The following is a 15,333-nucleotide window of genomic DNA, read 5'->3' as shown; positions in this document are numbered from 1 at the left end:
CAAATAGTTGTCTTGGGGATGCTGCAGCTCTCAGGAAACAACTCTAAAGTTGTTAACGTGGCCCCGACACCACACATTCCTCGCTCCTGGATGGGACAGGGTGAGCAGCTGCCCCGGGGTGGTGCGATGCTGCCAGCGAGGGGTCTCCGGGGGGGTCCGTGGCTCTCAGCATCCCCTGGTCACTGCTGGTCCCCAGCCTGGAGCCGCCACGTCTGCTCGTCCCTCCTGGCTTTGCTCTTGTTTTCACTCGGTGCATTGGGGCATCTGCCTTTGCCGCCTGCCTTCACACTTGAGCGTCCCCATGGACTCGCCTTTCCACAGCTCTGCTTGCGTTTGCTTTTGGTGTATTTAAAAATTCTGCTCTTTCTCTCCTTTATGTTTGCTGGCAGTCAGTTTTTTCATTGATACATCCTTTCGCAACTGTCTGCATCTTATAACTGCTAATTTACTGCTGCCAGCTTCCCCCGGTTTTAATTTATACAATATGTTTATTTTTACTGCAATTTTTTTCTTTTATTGAAAGCCAAGATAATTTTTAGCTAAAGACGCCTTCTTTTATGATCGCAGATTTATGAGATTTTGGCAAAGCCTTCTTAAGCTAGCTGTAATTACTCTTCATTGTTTTTGTTTACATTTCCCTCCTAATCAATTTTTGCTAATAATCCCTTTCAACTTTTGGAAATTGCCCCTTTTCCACCTCCGGGTGTGTTTCTTTTTGGTGGGTGCAAAAATCTCTTCCCACATGCGTATAGCCGGGTTATGGTTGGCTGTACCTACGCAACTGCTCATCCTTGCTTCATTGATGCCCTCGCCTTCAGCTGACAAAACAAGCTTTGCTCTGCCATTACCCACATCGATCGTGTTAGTTTTGCGATGTAAACGCCTCCCCGCAAGCGTTGGGGTCTCCAGGACCCCATCCCAGTGGCAGCCTGGACCCCAGCGGGTGTTCTCCTCCAGCCCTGCGAGCAGCAGGGCTGATTCATAAGCTTCTGCCACCTTTCCCAGGCTGGTCTGCAGACCTGCAGACACATCCTGGCGTGGACGTTCCCCACTCCCGTGCTGGTCCCTGGTCTCCCAGTTCCTCGATGCAGCTCTTGCGGGTGATGGCAGCTGTTGCTGTGGCACAGATGCAAGTCGTACCTGAGATTTCAGCCCTGGAGGGGCTTCTCTCTCCTAGTGGTCCCACAGCCCATCTCCTGCCTGCTTTGGGGATGCTCTTTACCGATGGAGGGCATCTGGGTGGCCCCTGCTTGATGGGAATCGCTATGGTGGATGGATGGAGCACATCCCTCTCCGGGGCAGGGCCACCAGGAGCATCCACCGGTGGAGCATCCCCTTGGTTCAACCCGCTGCCTGGGGAGGTTGTATTAGTGTGTAATGAATTACCTGGGCGTGAAAGAGGAAGCCCTCTCCGTGGTGTGGCATTGAAGATGGGGTTTTCCCAAGGAAGGAAATGTTTGCAGCTCGCTAAAAATACCCACTGCCCACACCTGCCAGCTCTGCTGTGGTTTTATCTGCAGCAGCGGGGCTGGAGGAGATGCAGGGTTTGCGTTCCTGGCGTGGCTGCGAGCAAAGCCCCGGAGATACCGAACGGATGGCGGCAGAGAGATGCTCTGGCCTCGGGAACTGCTAGAAGGATGCTAAGCTCCTTGTAGGGATTTGGGGGGTTTCCTGCATCTGTCCTGGGGAGAGGCTTCCTGTGGCCGGGAGTCTGATCCGGAGCCCCCCCGCTGCCACGGCCAGCCCAGGGCATGGGGCATCCCTCCGCGGCTTGGCAAAAATAAGCCTGCAGCTGGCCCTGTGGTTCCTCCCAAGCCGTTCCCACTTGGAGCTGCCAACCAGAAGCAAATTTACAGCCTGTCAGTAAAAACAGTGAAAAGCAGGAATACTTGGCTGTCAGGTAGATGCGCAGAGCCAGACGCGTGTGGCATCCCCTGCCTGATTGGCGGCAGAGGAGTGTGAGAGGAGGCAGAGGCAGTGCCGACGGAGCGGGAGCATCCGCCGGCACTGGCGTTTGGGTCCCCGGGTGCATGCGGCGCAAGTCAAGGGCTGCTCGGTGCTCGTTGTTTGCTGGGGGACTCCCCAGCCCAGCTCGCTGGGGCCGGTGTAAGCTGCCTGCCTGCCTGTCCCTGCCTGTCCCTGCGCTGCCGTCACTTTCCTGAAGCCGCCCCGATCTCTGACATGAACTTGTTGCAGGGGACCGGCTGGAGGCAGGGATGCTCAGGGCAGCCATCCGGGCTGTGGGTAAGGGCTGGCTGTGGTTGGGGGGCATCCACCAGCGCAGCCCTTAACCCCGCGGCAGCAGCTTTGGGCATCCCTCCTCTCCGGGCTGCTCCCCACGTTGCTTTGCAAAGAACCGGTCGCGGGAGAAGTTAACCAGGTTAATCTGCCGGGTTTGCTTGGCCGCGCCAGGGACTTGTCCTGTTCTCCAGTTCTCCTTTGCTGGACCCTGGTCCTGCCTCCCCTCGCTCCCGCCGCGCCGGCGGCTCTGTGTGGCCCTGCCTTTACGAGCCAGGCTCAGGGCTGTGCGGCGCAGCTGCGCGTCGCCGCGTGGTGGTGGGGCTTTTGCTGGAGCTTTGGCTGTGTTTGGAGATAATATCTTTCCCCCGTAAATGTTATTACCCTGTATATGTTCGGGTGGGGGGAAGGAGGAGGGGGGGGAGGGAGGTCACCATCTGTGTTTTCCAATAAAAGCAAATTAAAATTGAAGCCCATTAAGGATAGCTCAATTGGGATGCTGAGCAGGGCTCCGGAGCCTGCTGGGAACAACTTGCTTGCAGCCCGCGCCACCAAGCAGGGTGACAAAACCTCATTTAGTGCCAGCGGTGCTGGGAGGTGCGACGGGGGATCACGGCGCACACCGTCCCAGCTCTGGGGGGGGTGGCCAGTGGCGCTGGCCCCAGGGGGAAAGGGAGACAGAGCTGGCCGAAACCCCCATGCCCTGGGCTCACATTGCTCCTCCTGGTCCCCTCAGCGCTCATCGCATCGGATGACGGGCAGGGGTTAGTGGGGACAAGGGATGGATGATCCAAGCCAAGCACTTGCTCCTTACCCGGTGATGCTCTGCAGCCTCCGGGCTTCCTGCTGCATCCCAAATCTCCTGCAGTCGCCTCGCCCTTGTGCCCGGGGATACAGGAGAGTGGGTCTGGGGTTACAAGACGCTGTATCCGGGATACAGGAGGGTGGGTCTGGGGTGCTGAAGGGGACTAGGTGGTGCAGCACCTTGTACCAGTTGGCCCTGGGGCATGATGGTGGGAGCGGGTTATTATATTATAAATCAACTTTCCTCCGGATGCTGCAGCCAGATGCCATTCGGGCCATCCGCTGCTGCACACCAGTGGTAGTGGATCCATGTCTGGGCTCCAGCAGTGACAACCATATGTCCGTCGGTGCTGCGGGGTCAGCCCCGTATGGTGGCTGTGCCATGCTAACAGCTGGACTGGAGCAGCGTGTGGCAGAGGCTGCTGGCTCCTTTGGGGCTGGAGCATCTGAGAAGGAGCTCATGGACATAGGGTCTCCAACCTCCCGGAGTGCCCCTGTGGCCCCCCTAGAGAGGAAGAGTGACCCAGAGGCAGTCGGGAGGGCCATGGCCCCACTCCATCCCCCTGGGAGATGGCTCAGCGGGGAATTTAGTCTTTGCTGGGCTGTCCTGGTGGGATGGATGAGGCGGGGTGCGGGGGAGGACCGCGCTCGCTTAACACTGGCATTGTGTCCCGTAAGGTGTCTCGCAGACGGTGGGGTCGGTGCCACTGCAGGGACCGAGTCATTAGCGCTGACAGTAGCAGTGGCTGTTAAACGTCTGCATCTGTGTCTCCTCTGTGTGGCTACCGCATTCCCGGCAGCAGCAGGAGGGCCCCTGCTCGCTGGCATTTAGCATCTGCATTGTCTCTTCCCGGCAGCCTGCCCTCGGCTGAACTCGGACCACCTACAAGTCCCAGCTCCTTTTTGGGGCAGATGCTGCCAGCAAGGACCGCGGGTCCCTGGTGCTGCTGGAGCAGCTTTTGGGGGTCTCTGGTGGGGTTATCAGGTTTCTGCTGACCTCTGGGGCAAACGGCATCGGGAGACTGGGGCCGGAGAGGATGCGTCCGCCGTGATGGCTGGGGGCGATGTGGCAGCTGGACGGAGCGTGGTCCTCCCTTGCGTCCAGCCTAACCTGCTTCTTCGGCAGAGGCTGAAAGATCACAGAATCTGAGTTCTCAGACCTGGTTCCTCTCAGCCGAGAGCCAGAACTGGGCCATACTCCTCCCAGCCGGGCAGACGAGAGGGACAATCCTTAGCGGTTGTCTGCCTGGCAGTGATGGTGTCTGGACGGGCTGATGGTCAGCTGGGTGCTTAGAAAGCAGGACACGTGCTTGCATGACTCGCGGGACCCCTGGGGCTGTTGAGTTAGGCTTTCCCCTTGGTTTTGAGCTTTCCAGCGGTGGAGCAGACAGCACCGTACTGGGCAACGCCTGTGGTGGCCGATGGCTTGAGAGGAGGGAGAAGAGGGGCTGGGAAGAGGAGTTGTGAAGCTGCTGGCTTTGGCTCACGGCAACGCTTGGCCCCGGCTCCTGCTTCACCCCATGGCGTGCCGTATGCCCGCTGGCTGCGTGCCGCTCTGCTCCCAGCCCTGCTTTCCTTATTTCCCAGTCTAGCAAGGGCTGGGAGCCTCGGTGTCCCCCTCCTTTCTGCACATCAGCATCACCTCCCGGTTTGGTCCCCTGAGGATGGGTCCAGTGCTGCATACGGTCAGATGAGGCATGGGGGATCAGGGGAAAGGAGGGATCAAGGTGGGGATGGGGAAAGCATAGCCCAGCTGATGGCAGCCCCCTTGGCAAGGTGCGGAAAAATGCAGGGGGAGTTTCCAGTGGGGCTGCAGAACCGCTGTGCTAAGGGCAGGGTGTCTGGGGGACGTCTCGTTTGACGCTGGTCCTGTCTCCTGAGTGTCACAAGCAGCTGAGCATCACCCAGTAGATGACCACCCGGTGCGTCCCAGCACGGTTCCCTGCTCCCCTGCCTGCTCTGGGGCTGGCTCCTGTTTCACAAGGCTTGCAGGCAGGCGTGCATGAATGTCCTGGTGAACTGAGGGGCCAGGAAGGCTCCATGGCTCCCCAAAAGTGGTGACATCTTTCCCTTGCCAGCTCTGTGCAGTATCGCTGGGGTCAGGCCTCCCTGCTCCATGCCTTGCTAGCCCCCAGGACCATCAGCAGGTCAGAGGCACTGAGGATGATGGAGATGCTGGACATCACCCTTATTCTTAGGTCTCTGAGTCTGGCTGGACCTAATTTTCCGTGAAAAGGGGTTGAACAACCAGGTAGCTGTCTGCTGGGTTTCTTGCAGCACCAGGACCACTGGTGTGACCGGGTACAGCTGCCCTTGGGGCACGGGGCGGGATGCCTGCGGTCCCCATCCCAGCTCAGTCAACTGCTTCTTCTCGCTCCCTATCAATCACTCTCCCTCTTGGAGTTTAAGTGGATCCCCGAGTGAAGTATCCAAAATATCCTGTAGCCGCCGGCTCACAATGCAGCGTGCTGTTCCCGCGCCAGCGGGTCGGCCGGGGGGGGATTGGGTTTCAGTTTGTTCCGCTGGCCATCGGCCAGGCAAAGCAAAGCTCGGGGCTGCAGAGAAGGGCCACTGGGTTTGCTCAGCCCCTCTCAGCTCTCGCTGGCAAAAATATTATAATAAGGTTCCAGTAAAGCACAGGAGGCAGAGAGGGGCCTTTCAACTTCTGGAAGGGTAAACGGATCTGCGGCAAGGGCTCCTCGGGGCGGGGGACAGACGGGTTTCTCATTAGCCACCCCCCCCCCCCCCCCCGCCCTGTGTGGGGATGAGGTGGCTGTGCCTGAGGCCGGGCTGGAAACGCGGTTTCGGGAGCATGTGTGCCTGCGTGGAGGAGTTTGTCCTGAGCTACGGCATCTCCAGTGCGGATCCTGGTCTTGCTCCACCCAGCCGGACCCCGGCACTCAGCCTTCTCTGCAGCATCCCTCCGGCCTGCACTGATCTGACGAGGTGCGTTAGGTGGGCTTCCAGGGCAACGTCTGGGAGATGGTGAGGAGGCACGGTCTCCCCTCCCGTGCCTGCCTTGGGATGACTTTGCTCCCAGCCCATCGGAGAGGTCTGGGCAACTTCTTGCCTGCTTTGCACGGCCAGCACTGGCCACAGCTCGTGCCATCCTGGGTCAACCTGAAAGCTCGCTCCCCGTGTTAATAATATTGTACCAGGATTAAAATGCTGGCAGCTTTCCTACCCTGAGGGAGGAGCTGGCGTGAGAAGTGGAAGGGGAAGGGAAAAACGTTGTGGGTGGAAAAATTAGGGTGGAGGCTCCGGCTATCTGTGGGGCTATTTATTTGTCCAGCTGTTTCTTTATCTGGATGAGTTTGGAGCCTGTGAATGTGAAGGATTTGCCAGGACTTCTGAGAACCTTGGGGCCAGATGCTCTAAATTGGTCTAAATTGGCAGAACTCCATGGAAGTTATTTTTCCGGACACAGAGAAGTGTGTCTGCAATGTGCACAGCTCCTCTGTTAATCCCTTGCCCCTCCAGCCTCTCTGCCACTGTCCCTTGGTCCTGTCACTCTCCATCCCCAGTCCTGGCCATCCCGTGCTGGTGTCCTCGGTCACCGCCAGCACCCAGCGTCACCCCAGTCTTGGCCTCCCCTCTCAGTCAGTCCTGACCTGGCCAGAAGGAAAAGCTGATGTAGCTGAGATGCCCACACTCATCTCACTTGTGGCTGAGCAGCAAGAAGACCATGCAGAAGCACAGGAGCCCACCACCCAGGCCACTGGCATAGTGGATCATCAGCTTGACAGCATCTTAGCGTAACTGTTGAGCATCTGGAGGTGGTGGTATGGTGGTGATGACGCATCTTTAGATGCAGAGTGCTCGAGCTGGAGCCCTGGCGTGCCCTCGTAGCAAGCAGCCGTGCTGGTGACGGGCCCCAGCGCTGGCAGAAAGTTGCTTATTGAAAGCATCTTCAAAGTGAAAAGGACAGGCACTTATCTCCTAACTGTCCCGTGGGGAGCAGCGCGGTTTCTGGTGGGAAGCGGGCCAGAGTTGCGTCTGCTGGTTTCGAGCAGCTGCAGATTTATTTATAATGCCGTGGGTAGCATGTGAATCTGCAGATAAACACGCGGGAGGGAAGAACACAAACAACAATATTGAGAAAATGCTGCTCCAGAGAGAGCATTTCACTGAGCTGCAGCTATCGCCAGCCACCAGAGATGGGCCAGGGGCCAGACACCCACCCCTGCTGCTCCCACGCGGCTTTGCTCCGTGTTGTCACCGTCATTGCTGGGGAGCTGCTCTGTCCTGGATGCCAGGGGGGTCTTTATGGGGCTGCCGAGGCACCGGCCCCTCACCCTGTTATTTGGTGCTGCCAAACTGGCAGGATGGCACCGTGCAAGAGTTGGCTGTGACAGCGAGTGAAGCTGCCGAGTTTGCTGGTTGAAGCAGGCACCTTCTCTCCATGGTTGGCAGGGAGCTAACAGTTGGGCTTGGGGTTGCCCATCCAGAAATTGGTTCGTCTTTGTTGTCCCCAGCCCAGGAGTTGGTCCTTTTGGGTGCCTGCAGCAGGGTATGAGCATGGGGCAGCCCACAGGTAGGATCAGGAGGCCTGCTGGGTGAGACGTGGCCATGGCAGCCCACCATGGGTCCCTGTCAACACAGAAGAGCAGCCCCCTTGGGACTTCTGTGGGTGGAGGAGCTGCCTCTGGATGATGGTCAGTTCCCATACCTTGGGGCTTATCACACCTCATGTGGGGCTTGACCTGTAGCAGAACTCTCTATGACTGATGTCTTGGTGCGTAGAGTCACCCATTCGCTCAGACATGTCCATCTCCAAGCAGATGCATCTCCTTGGTTATCATACCTTGACGGCCAGAAGGGATCAAGGTGACCTTCTGCCCAGTGTGTGCTCCTGCAACATGTGTTCCTCCAGCTCCTGGCTCACCTGGGATGGGGGAGGATGCAAACAGTGCAAGATCTACATCTCTTTGCAGTTACTCTCCAGGGGTGATTACCTTCCCTGGTAAAATTGAATCTTGTTTTCTCTTGTGTCTTACTGGGGTCAGCTCCCAGGCAAAGCTGTAGCTGAAATTTCCCTCATGGGCTACGGAGCTGTTTGCTGCTACTTTCTCCCTATGTAGATCCTTGTGGACCACAATCAATCATCTTGCAAACTCTTTCATGAGCTTATGCAGTCCCCCTACTGCGATAAAAACCCATCCAGTTGAAGGACGAATAGAACCCGGGGGAATTTCAGCTTTTCTCTTGCACGGCTGAGGTGGGTGGTAAGGCCTTGTCTTGCTTTCTTAAACCTTCCTGGTTTATTGGTTGCTACTTAGGACTGTGTGCCAGCACCTTCAGGATGGGAGGTGCAACAGGGCTTGGCTGCGTGTTCGTGGGGCCTTCCTCCCACCGCAGCCTGCCCACCACCGCCTCTTGCTGTGGAGATCTGAGCAGGTCTGAGCCTGGGAAAGATGCAGAGAGACACCCCTGTAGATGAGGAATATGTTGATTCATCGGACATTGCTTATAGAATCATAGAATCATAGGGTTGGAAGGGACCTCTGGAGATCATCTAGTCCAACCCCCCTGCCAGAGCAGGGACACCTTAGAGCAGGTTGCACAGGACCAGGTGGGTTTTGAATGTCTCCAGAGATGGAGACTCCACCACCTCCCTGGGCAGCCTGTTCCAGTGTTCTACCACCCTCAAGGTAAAGAAGTTCCTCCTCATGTTTAGGTGGAACTTCCTATACTCAAGTTTGTGCCCGTTACCTCTTGTCCTGTCACTGGGCACCACCGAAAAGAGCCTGGCCCCATCCTCCTGGCACCCACCCTTTAAGTATTTATAAGCATGGATCAGGTCCCCCCTCAACTTCTTCTGGAGAAATGAATTAATGTGCTTCCTTTGGAAGTAAGAAACTTCTCAGGGATGAGACAGTGAACTTCCCTGCAGGACCACATGGCCTCCTTGATCTCAGGTGGATGGTGAGGGGCGCTCCTGGCGAGGTATACAGGCAAGATAACTGTGGCAGGCCGTTATTTGGGCAATAAGTTATTTTGAAGTCAACCATCAATTGGATGATGGAGCAAACCCACCACCACCATTGAAACCTGTCCTGGCTTCACATCCACTTGCGCAGTCAGTGTGTCTAACCAGGTTCGCTCTCATTCATGGGGAGCACCTATTCACAATTTTCTCTCATTTAGGCAACTACTGTGCAGCGCTAACGTGCCAACCCATCTCCAAATGGACTTCAGACAGGGCAGCAAATCGGTAGAAAAGCTGTGCGAAAAGGGATGTCACAGCTGTGTGCAATGGGGATCACAGTCTTGGGGCCCACCCCACACAAAGAAGGTTGATAAACAGGAGCCTCAAAGAAAGGAACCTGTTTTAGGGTGGAAGAATAAGGAAGCTCAGCTAATTTAGTTATCTTGGAGATGATTCATTTGCCACCTTTAAGCACCACAAGAGGGAAAGGAGGTTTTGGATAGCAGAGTCTTTGCACAAGTTAATCTAATAGCTGGCAGCCGAACAGTGTAAATTCAGACTAAAATTAACGGAAGATCTTTTTTTTTTTTTTTTTTTATGAGAAGATAATTGACCATTGGAAAAAACCTGCTTAAAACCTGCGAATTTCTACTCCTCCCAAGATGTCCTTCACAGAAGCACAGAACAGTCAGGGTTGGAAGGGACCTCCCGAGGTCATCTCATCCAACCCCCTCCCTGCCAGAGCAGGGTCACTTGCCTCCTTGGGCCAGCTGAGGTAGATGCAGAGCTCCAAGGAGATGGGCAATTCTGCAGCTGAGGATAAGGGGCAGCGGCGAGGGCTGTGGGCAGCGGTGCTCTGCAGTAATGCACCCGGCACAACGTTTCCCTTGCACTGAGTTTTCCTTAAATAAAAGGCTTTTAAAAATGCAAAATGCTCCAAAATATTGTTTTTATTTGGGGAATGACTTATACTGGTTTAGAGCATATCTTCTTTTACATTATAGTCACTGCTATTAATGTACTTACTATGCACCACTGTCATTGATAGTTAAGATAAAATAACATTTAAGTGTTTTTTAAAGTAATGCAGCTTCTAGCTAGCACTGGGTGAAAAATGTTGTTTTCCTTTTAGATCAAAGTGCCACTGGTGTTTTAATGAAAAAGCCAGATACTCTGATAAAATAAACACTATTATTGAACTGTATAAACAAATATTAAGTTTAAAAAGAAATTTCATAAATCTGAATGACAACATTTCTGGACTAGCTGTTTTCCAGAACTCTTCCTAGTGGGAAAATTTGAAAAAGAACTATTTTTGCTTTTTACTCTTGGAATAAAACCAAATTTTGGAATCCTGGTTTCCTGTGAACTGGAAACCGCTGGCTCTAACCAGGAGTAACGAACAACCCACAGTCTGAAAATGATTTACTGCCAGAAGTAGGTGCAAGGAGCATATCTGTGCCGAGGCGCTTTTTGGCTTGCCGATGGGAAAAGGGGAGTTCACGTGCACTGCTGGGCAGGCTGCAAACAGCCATTTCTGCATCCAGGCTCATCTCTTAAATGATGGGTCTGCTCAAGGTTGAGCTTTTCTTCATTCGTTTTTGTTCAACACAGTGAAAGTGGAGAAGGTGGAGATGATGATGGTGAGGGATCTGGATGACAAATCTTATGAGGAACGACTGAGGGAACTGGGGGTGTTTAGCCTGGAGAAGAGGAGGCTGAGGGGAGACCTTGTCACCCTCTACAACTACTTGAAAGGAGGTTGTAGAGAGGTGGGGGCTGACCTCTTCTCCCTGGTGACAAGTGATAGGACGAGAGGAAATGGGTTTAATTTATTTCAGGAGAGGTTTAGACTGAATATTAGGAAACACTTTTTCACTGAAATTGTTATTAAACATTGGAATAGGCTGCCCAAGGAGGAGGTGGATTCACCATCCCTGGAGGTGTTTAAAAAGCGGGTAGATGTGGTACTTGGGGACATTGTTTAGAAGTGGTTTTGTCAGGAGAGATTAATGGTTGGACTTGATGACCTTAAAAGGTCCCTTTCAACCTCAGCAATTCCATGATTTTATGATTCGTGGCAGGATGCTTGTTTTTTTGGTGGTGAGGAGCAACAACAGGACACTCTCCATCCCTGTTGTGGCCATGGGAACTGGCACCATTTGTTGGGTTATAGGATGGTGGCCAGAGATCTTGACTATATTGGTTGAGCAGTTGTCCAGTGTATTTCTGATGGGGCCGTCTGGCCTGTTCCTGTGCTGGATGGGGAACACCTACACACATTAGCCCAACTATTGGGGGACCATAAGCCGAGCATCCCTTCTCATGCCATTAGTGTGGTGTGGTTAGGCCAACCCATAACTATTTGGGGTGGAAAAAGACTTCAGTGCTGAAAGCGTGATGAGCTGTAGAGAGGATGAGGAGGCTTTGCTGCCCACATGGCTTAGGGAGACTTCTCCTCTGTGCTGATCAGCGGTAGCATCGCCTGACCTATTTCAATCCAAATCGCCTGGAAAACCAGCTTTAACATTGGTTTAATTTTTTAGTACTTTTAAGTCCTAAAAGTGCTGTTCCTTCCCGTGTGCTACCACATCGCCACAGGATTCTGCCTACCATGCAGAACGCTGAGGAAAAAATATCCCACTTTTGCAAGAGAAACTGCAAGTTGATGGAGGAAACTCATTCAGGCTGAGCTCCTCGTCTGCCACAGCAGAGCTGCTCTGGGGCTGTGGTACCCTCATCCTGGATTTTGAGGAGTAAAGTCCAGCTGGGCTGGTGGGTGGAAGAGCACATCCCCCCCATGTGTTGCAGGAGATGAGGGGCAAAGGAGCAATGGGCCACGGATGGGGAAGCAAATGGGTGGAGGGACCGATGCTGGGCTCCTCCCCAGCTGAGAGCTGGCCAGAGCGCTTGGCACAGGCTGGGCTCGATGGCTGCAGTCCTGGGCTGGCTCCTCTCCACCTCTTTGCCCTTTGCCAGCCTCAGGCCATTCACCAGACGGCCACTGACTCCTTGTTTCACCTTCCTCCTGCAGAGACGCTGATGGACTCCACAACGGCAACGGCAGAGCTGGGCTGGACGGTGCATCCTCCTTCGGGGGTAAGTTATCCGGTCACTTTGTGGGAGCCCGGAGCCCAGTCTGGGGTCACCTGCTGCACGTGGACGTGGGTGGGATGGCTCAATAAAAGCCACCTGCTGAAGCAAAGTGCAAAAGATCTAGTGGGAAGAGCACTAAAGAGGTTGGCAGTTGAGGTTTCCAGTAGTTTTCTAGGAGGTGATGGTTCAAAAAACTACCCCAGTGCTGGAGGAGTGCAATTCTTACCCTACAGCATCAGGCCAACATGAGGTTGGAGGAATCATACGTTTTGTAAAGCTGGCCTGCAGCCAGTTAAAAATCACAGAGAGAGAGAGAGATGAAATGCCAAGGCCGCTGTCATTTGTCCCCAGTAGCTCACTTGTTATCCCATGGCCTGGCACTTGTAGCAGAAAAGGATGAGGGCATTGGCCTGTGAGGTTGCACCCACAACAGCCATTTGATAAAGTCCTGAAATGACTGTCCATCATCCCTGACATCTCATGGAGGGACATTTGCTGGCTCAGCAGTTCCTGTCTCTCCGCTTTACTGGTGCCAAGCGTCCCCTGAGCCACATCCCAAGACCACCCAGAACAAACTGCTTTAAAGAAGAGCCTGGACAAGGCAATGCATCTCTGCACTCTTCCACTCAGGACACAAAACCGGAGTGGCCCCAGCCGCCTCCGTGTCCCGCAGGGTTTGTGTGGGGTATTCAGGTGCTTCAAACCATCCCGCCCTGCTCTGGCTGCGGTGGCCGATGTGGAGCCCCAGTGCCCGACACCCCCAACCTGGCTCCCTTCAGCTTGGGTGTCCCAGTCCAGCCCGGCCAAAGCCTGGAGATGCTTCCCACCCCCATGCGCAGAGAGGCTCCATCCTGCCCTCCACCCACCCTCCGCCGGGGCTGGATGAAGACGTTTCGGTGGACCGTACCCTGGGGCTGACAGCAAGCCCCCTCCCCGAGCCGACTTGGCAGAAGAAAAGAAACGGCCAAGAAAAGCCGCCGTCGGGGAGATTAAACCCGGCTCCCGAGCAGCACGGCTGCCCTGCCGCGCTGGGGTGCGGGTGCTGCCGGCACCGGTGCCCCATCACCATGATAAAGCCTCGCGCCCGCCCGCGAGCCCGGCCGCCTCGCCAGCGCCGGCCCGGCCGCCGAAGGGGGATGACGGGCGCACAATAGGCGGGAGCAGAGGTCAAGTCTTTTTCTCTCCTCGCCCAGCCTTTCTTGTTTGCGGTGTTTCCATATGTAAAGCACGCCTTGCTCCCGGCTCCCCAGCCCCGCGGTAATGAGGCCTGGGCCTGCTGGAAGCCGTCTCCCCGTATTATTGTGCTGCCTTCTTCTTTTGAGCTCCCGGCATGTTAATTAGAGAGCGAGGAGAAAGGGAGAGGCTTCTAATTAAGCATTGAGGAAGCTCAGGGGCTGGTGCGCGGGGGTGACTTTCTCTCCCAGCTGAGAAAAGGGAGCTCAAGAGCCCCCCGCTCGCTGCTGTAGGGATGTAGGAGGATGCTGGGGGTCCTCAGCCTGGCCCCCGGCGTGCTCCCAGGTCCCCCGTCCCCGGTGGGATGGAGATGCCCATCTGGGAAGTCCAGCGCAGTTCGGGTGTTGCTGGTGGGATCACCTCCTGTCCCCACCTCCGGGCAGGTCCCTGGGGGGCGTGTGGGGCATGTCGTGCCCTGCACCGTGCACATGGTGGGTGGTGACGCTGTGGCACCTTCATGGCCTCTCCCAGTGCAGCCTGGTGCCCACTGGCAGGACAAGGCAGGGCATCCTGCCCGTGGGTGACTGGCAAGGTTGGGTGCAACCAGCATCACCTGGAAGACAAAAGCTACTGGGTGCTTCTCCTGTTTGTTGCCTCTTTGGGGAGCTGAAAGCCCAAACAGTTGCTTTTCCCCTGGCTGGGGAGATCCCACGTCACTCCTAGGTGTCCCCCTGTCCTGCCTCCACTGTCTACCGTTCATCCCCAAGCTGGAGAGAATCTCCTTGCACCACGTGTTGCTCCTGCCTGGCCAGGCTGAGCTCTTCAGGTTTGTGTCCTGAGCCCTCCCTGGGCGCCATGCAGGTGTGGATGGGGACGTACTGGGCACCCCTGGGTCTCGGTGGCTGACACGTTGTTGTGGAGTCGGGGTCAGGAGTGCTCCAGGAGAGGGAGAGCCACGTCAGAGGCAGGGCAGGGGAAGGAACTGCTTCCCTGTGGCTTGTTCCTTGATTCCTTCACCCCCCTCCCAACTGATGACCTAAAAAATGGGAAGGTCCTGCAATCTTCCACTACCAGGGCAAATTTATTTCTGGAAAATAAAGCAAATGCTCCCCCTGCATTTTGCAAGGATGCTCTCCTCCTCCCCCAGCGATGGCAGCAGATTTGCAGCCACTGCCAATCAGAAGTGATCGGAGCTGTTGGGGGATCTTCCCTGACAGCCTTCTGTTGGGTTGTTAGCCTTGGTGTGTGAGGAGCAAGCTGTCTCCCATCTTGTGAGCCTCCCTCTGCAGTCCTGGATGCCCCTGTGAGGCCGTCCGCAGGCTGAGGGTGCTCTGCTCCCGCAGCGTTTTCCCTGCGGACCTCGGTCCTGGCACTGGTGCTGGATCCGGACTGTGCTGTCCCACATCCAGGGCAGGGTTGTGCTCAGGGTTTCGCGTCCATGGGAAACAGCTCGGCTTCCACTTGAGCAGGTTTATGAACAAGTTCATGAGAAGCCGTTCCAGCTGGCTGGGGCTGCGTCATGCGCTAGCTGGACCCCGGTCCCTACTGCCAGCATCACGAGGGTGCTGCGGGTGGGGAGGGGGCAGCATGGGGAGATGCTCTGCCTTCCAGAAAGTTCTGGGCTGGGGGAGATGCTCTCATGAGCTGGGTGAAAGGTTCTCCTCCCACAAGGACCCTTCCCCGTCTGTGCTTACTGCAGAGGAGTAGTGGCTGGTTATAGGCTGCAGCTCTGCCCTTGCCTGGTGCATCACCCACCCTGAAGTCTCCCCGTCCTACAAAGGATGGAGACAACAAGCATTGACGGATTTGGAAAAAAAAAAAATAGCCTGGGGAAAGGGCAGGGAGCTGGACAGGGCCAGGAGGTGTCACAGCAGCCCCCAGCTCGGCAGAGGCTCCTCCAGAGTTGGCAGTCAGCTGTTAGTCAGCTGGGGGGGAGCTGGGCTGAGCTTCCCATGGGGAAATACGTCAGCTCCAAGCTGTCTTGCTAAGAAGGATGTTACTGCTGTGCCACGGCTCACAGGACGTCCCATACATCCAGTTTAGGACATCTAGGGCTGGGACCTGCACACACCTGCAGGAGGGACCCCAAAGCG

The 15,333-nt window shown here is 55.7% G+C and overlaps 1 protein-coding gene across 3 annotated transcripts in view; it reads left to right on the top strand.

The window, feature by feature from the left end:
* EPHB2 (EPH receptor B2) overlaps nucleotides 1–15,333 on the top strand; it is a gene marked incomplete at its 5' end in the record, with an annotated part of 138,283 nt that overhangs the window by 29,557 nt on the left and 93,393 nt on the right. For 2 of the 3 annotated variants that reach the window (XM_082493605.1, XM_082493604.1), the window contains one exon: nucleotides 12,006–12,070. In XM_082493605.1, coding sequence (XP_082349731.1) covers nucleotides 12,006–12,070 — 65 coding nt within the window. Of the gene's footprint in view, nucleotides 1–12,005; nucleotides 12,071–15,333 lie in introns of those variants that run through there. The other variant, XM_082493606.1, reaches the window with a different exon arrangement.

The sequence above is a fragment of the Vanellus vanellus genome (genome assembly GCF_965231255.1).
Source record: "Vanellus vanellus genome assembly, chromosome: 20".
Lineage (NCBI taxonomy): Eukaryota > Metazoa > Chordata > Aves > Charadriiformes > Charadriidae > Vanellus > Vanellus vanellus.
This window is presented reverse-complemented; position numbering and strand designations above follow the sequence as displayed.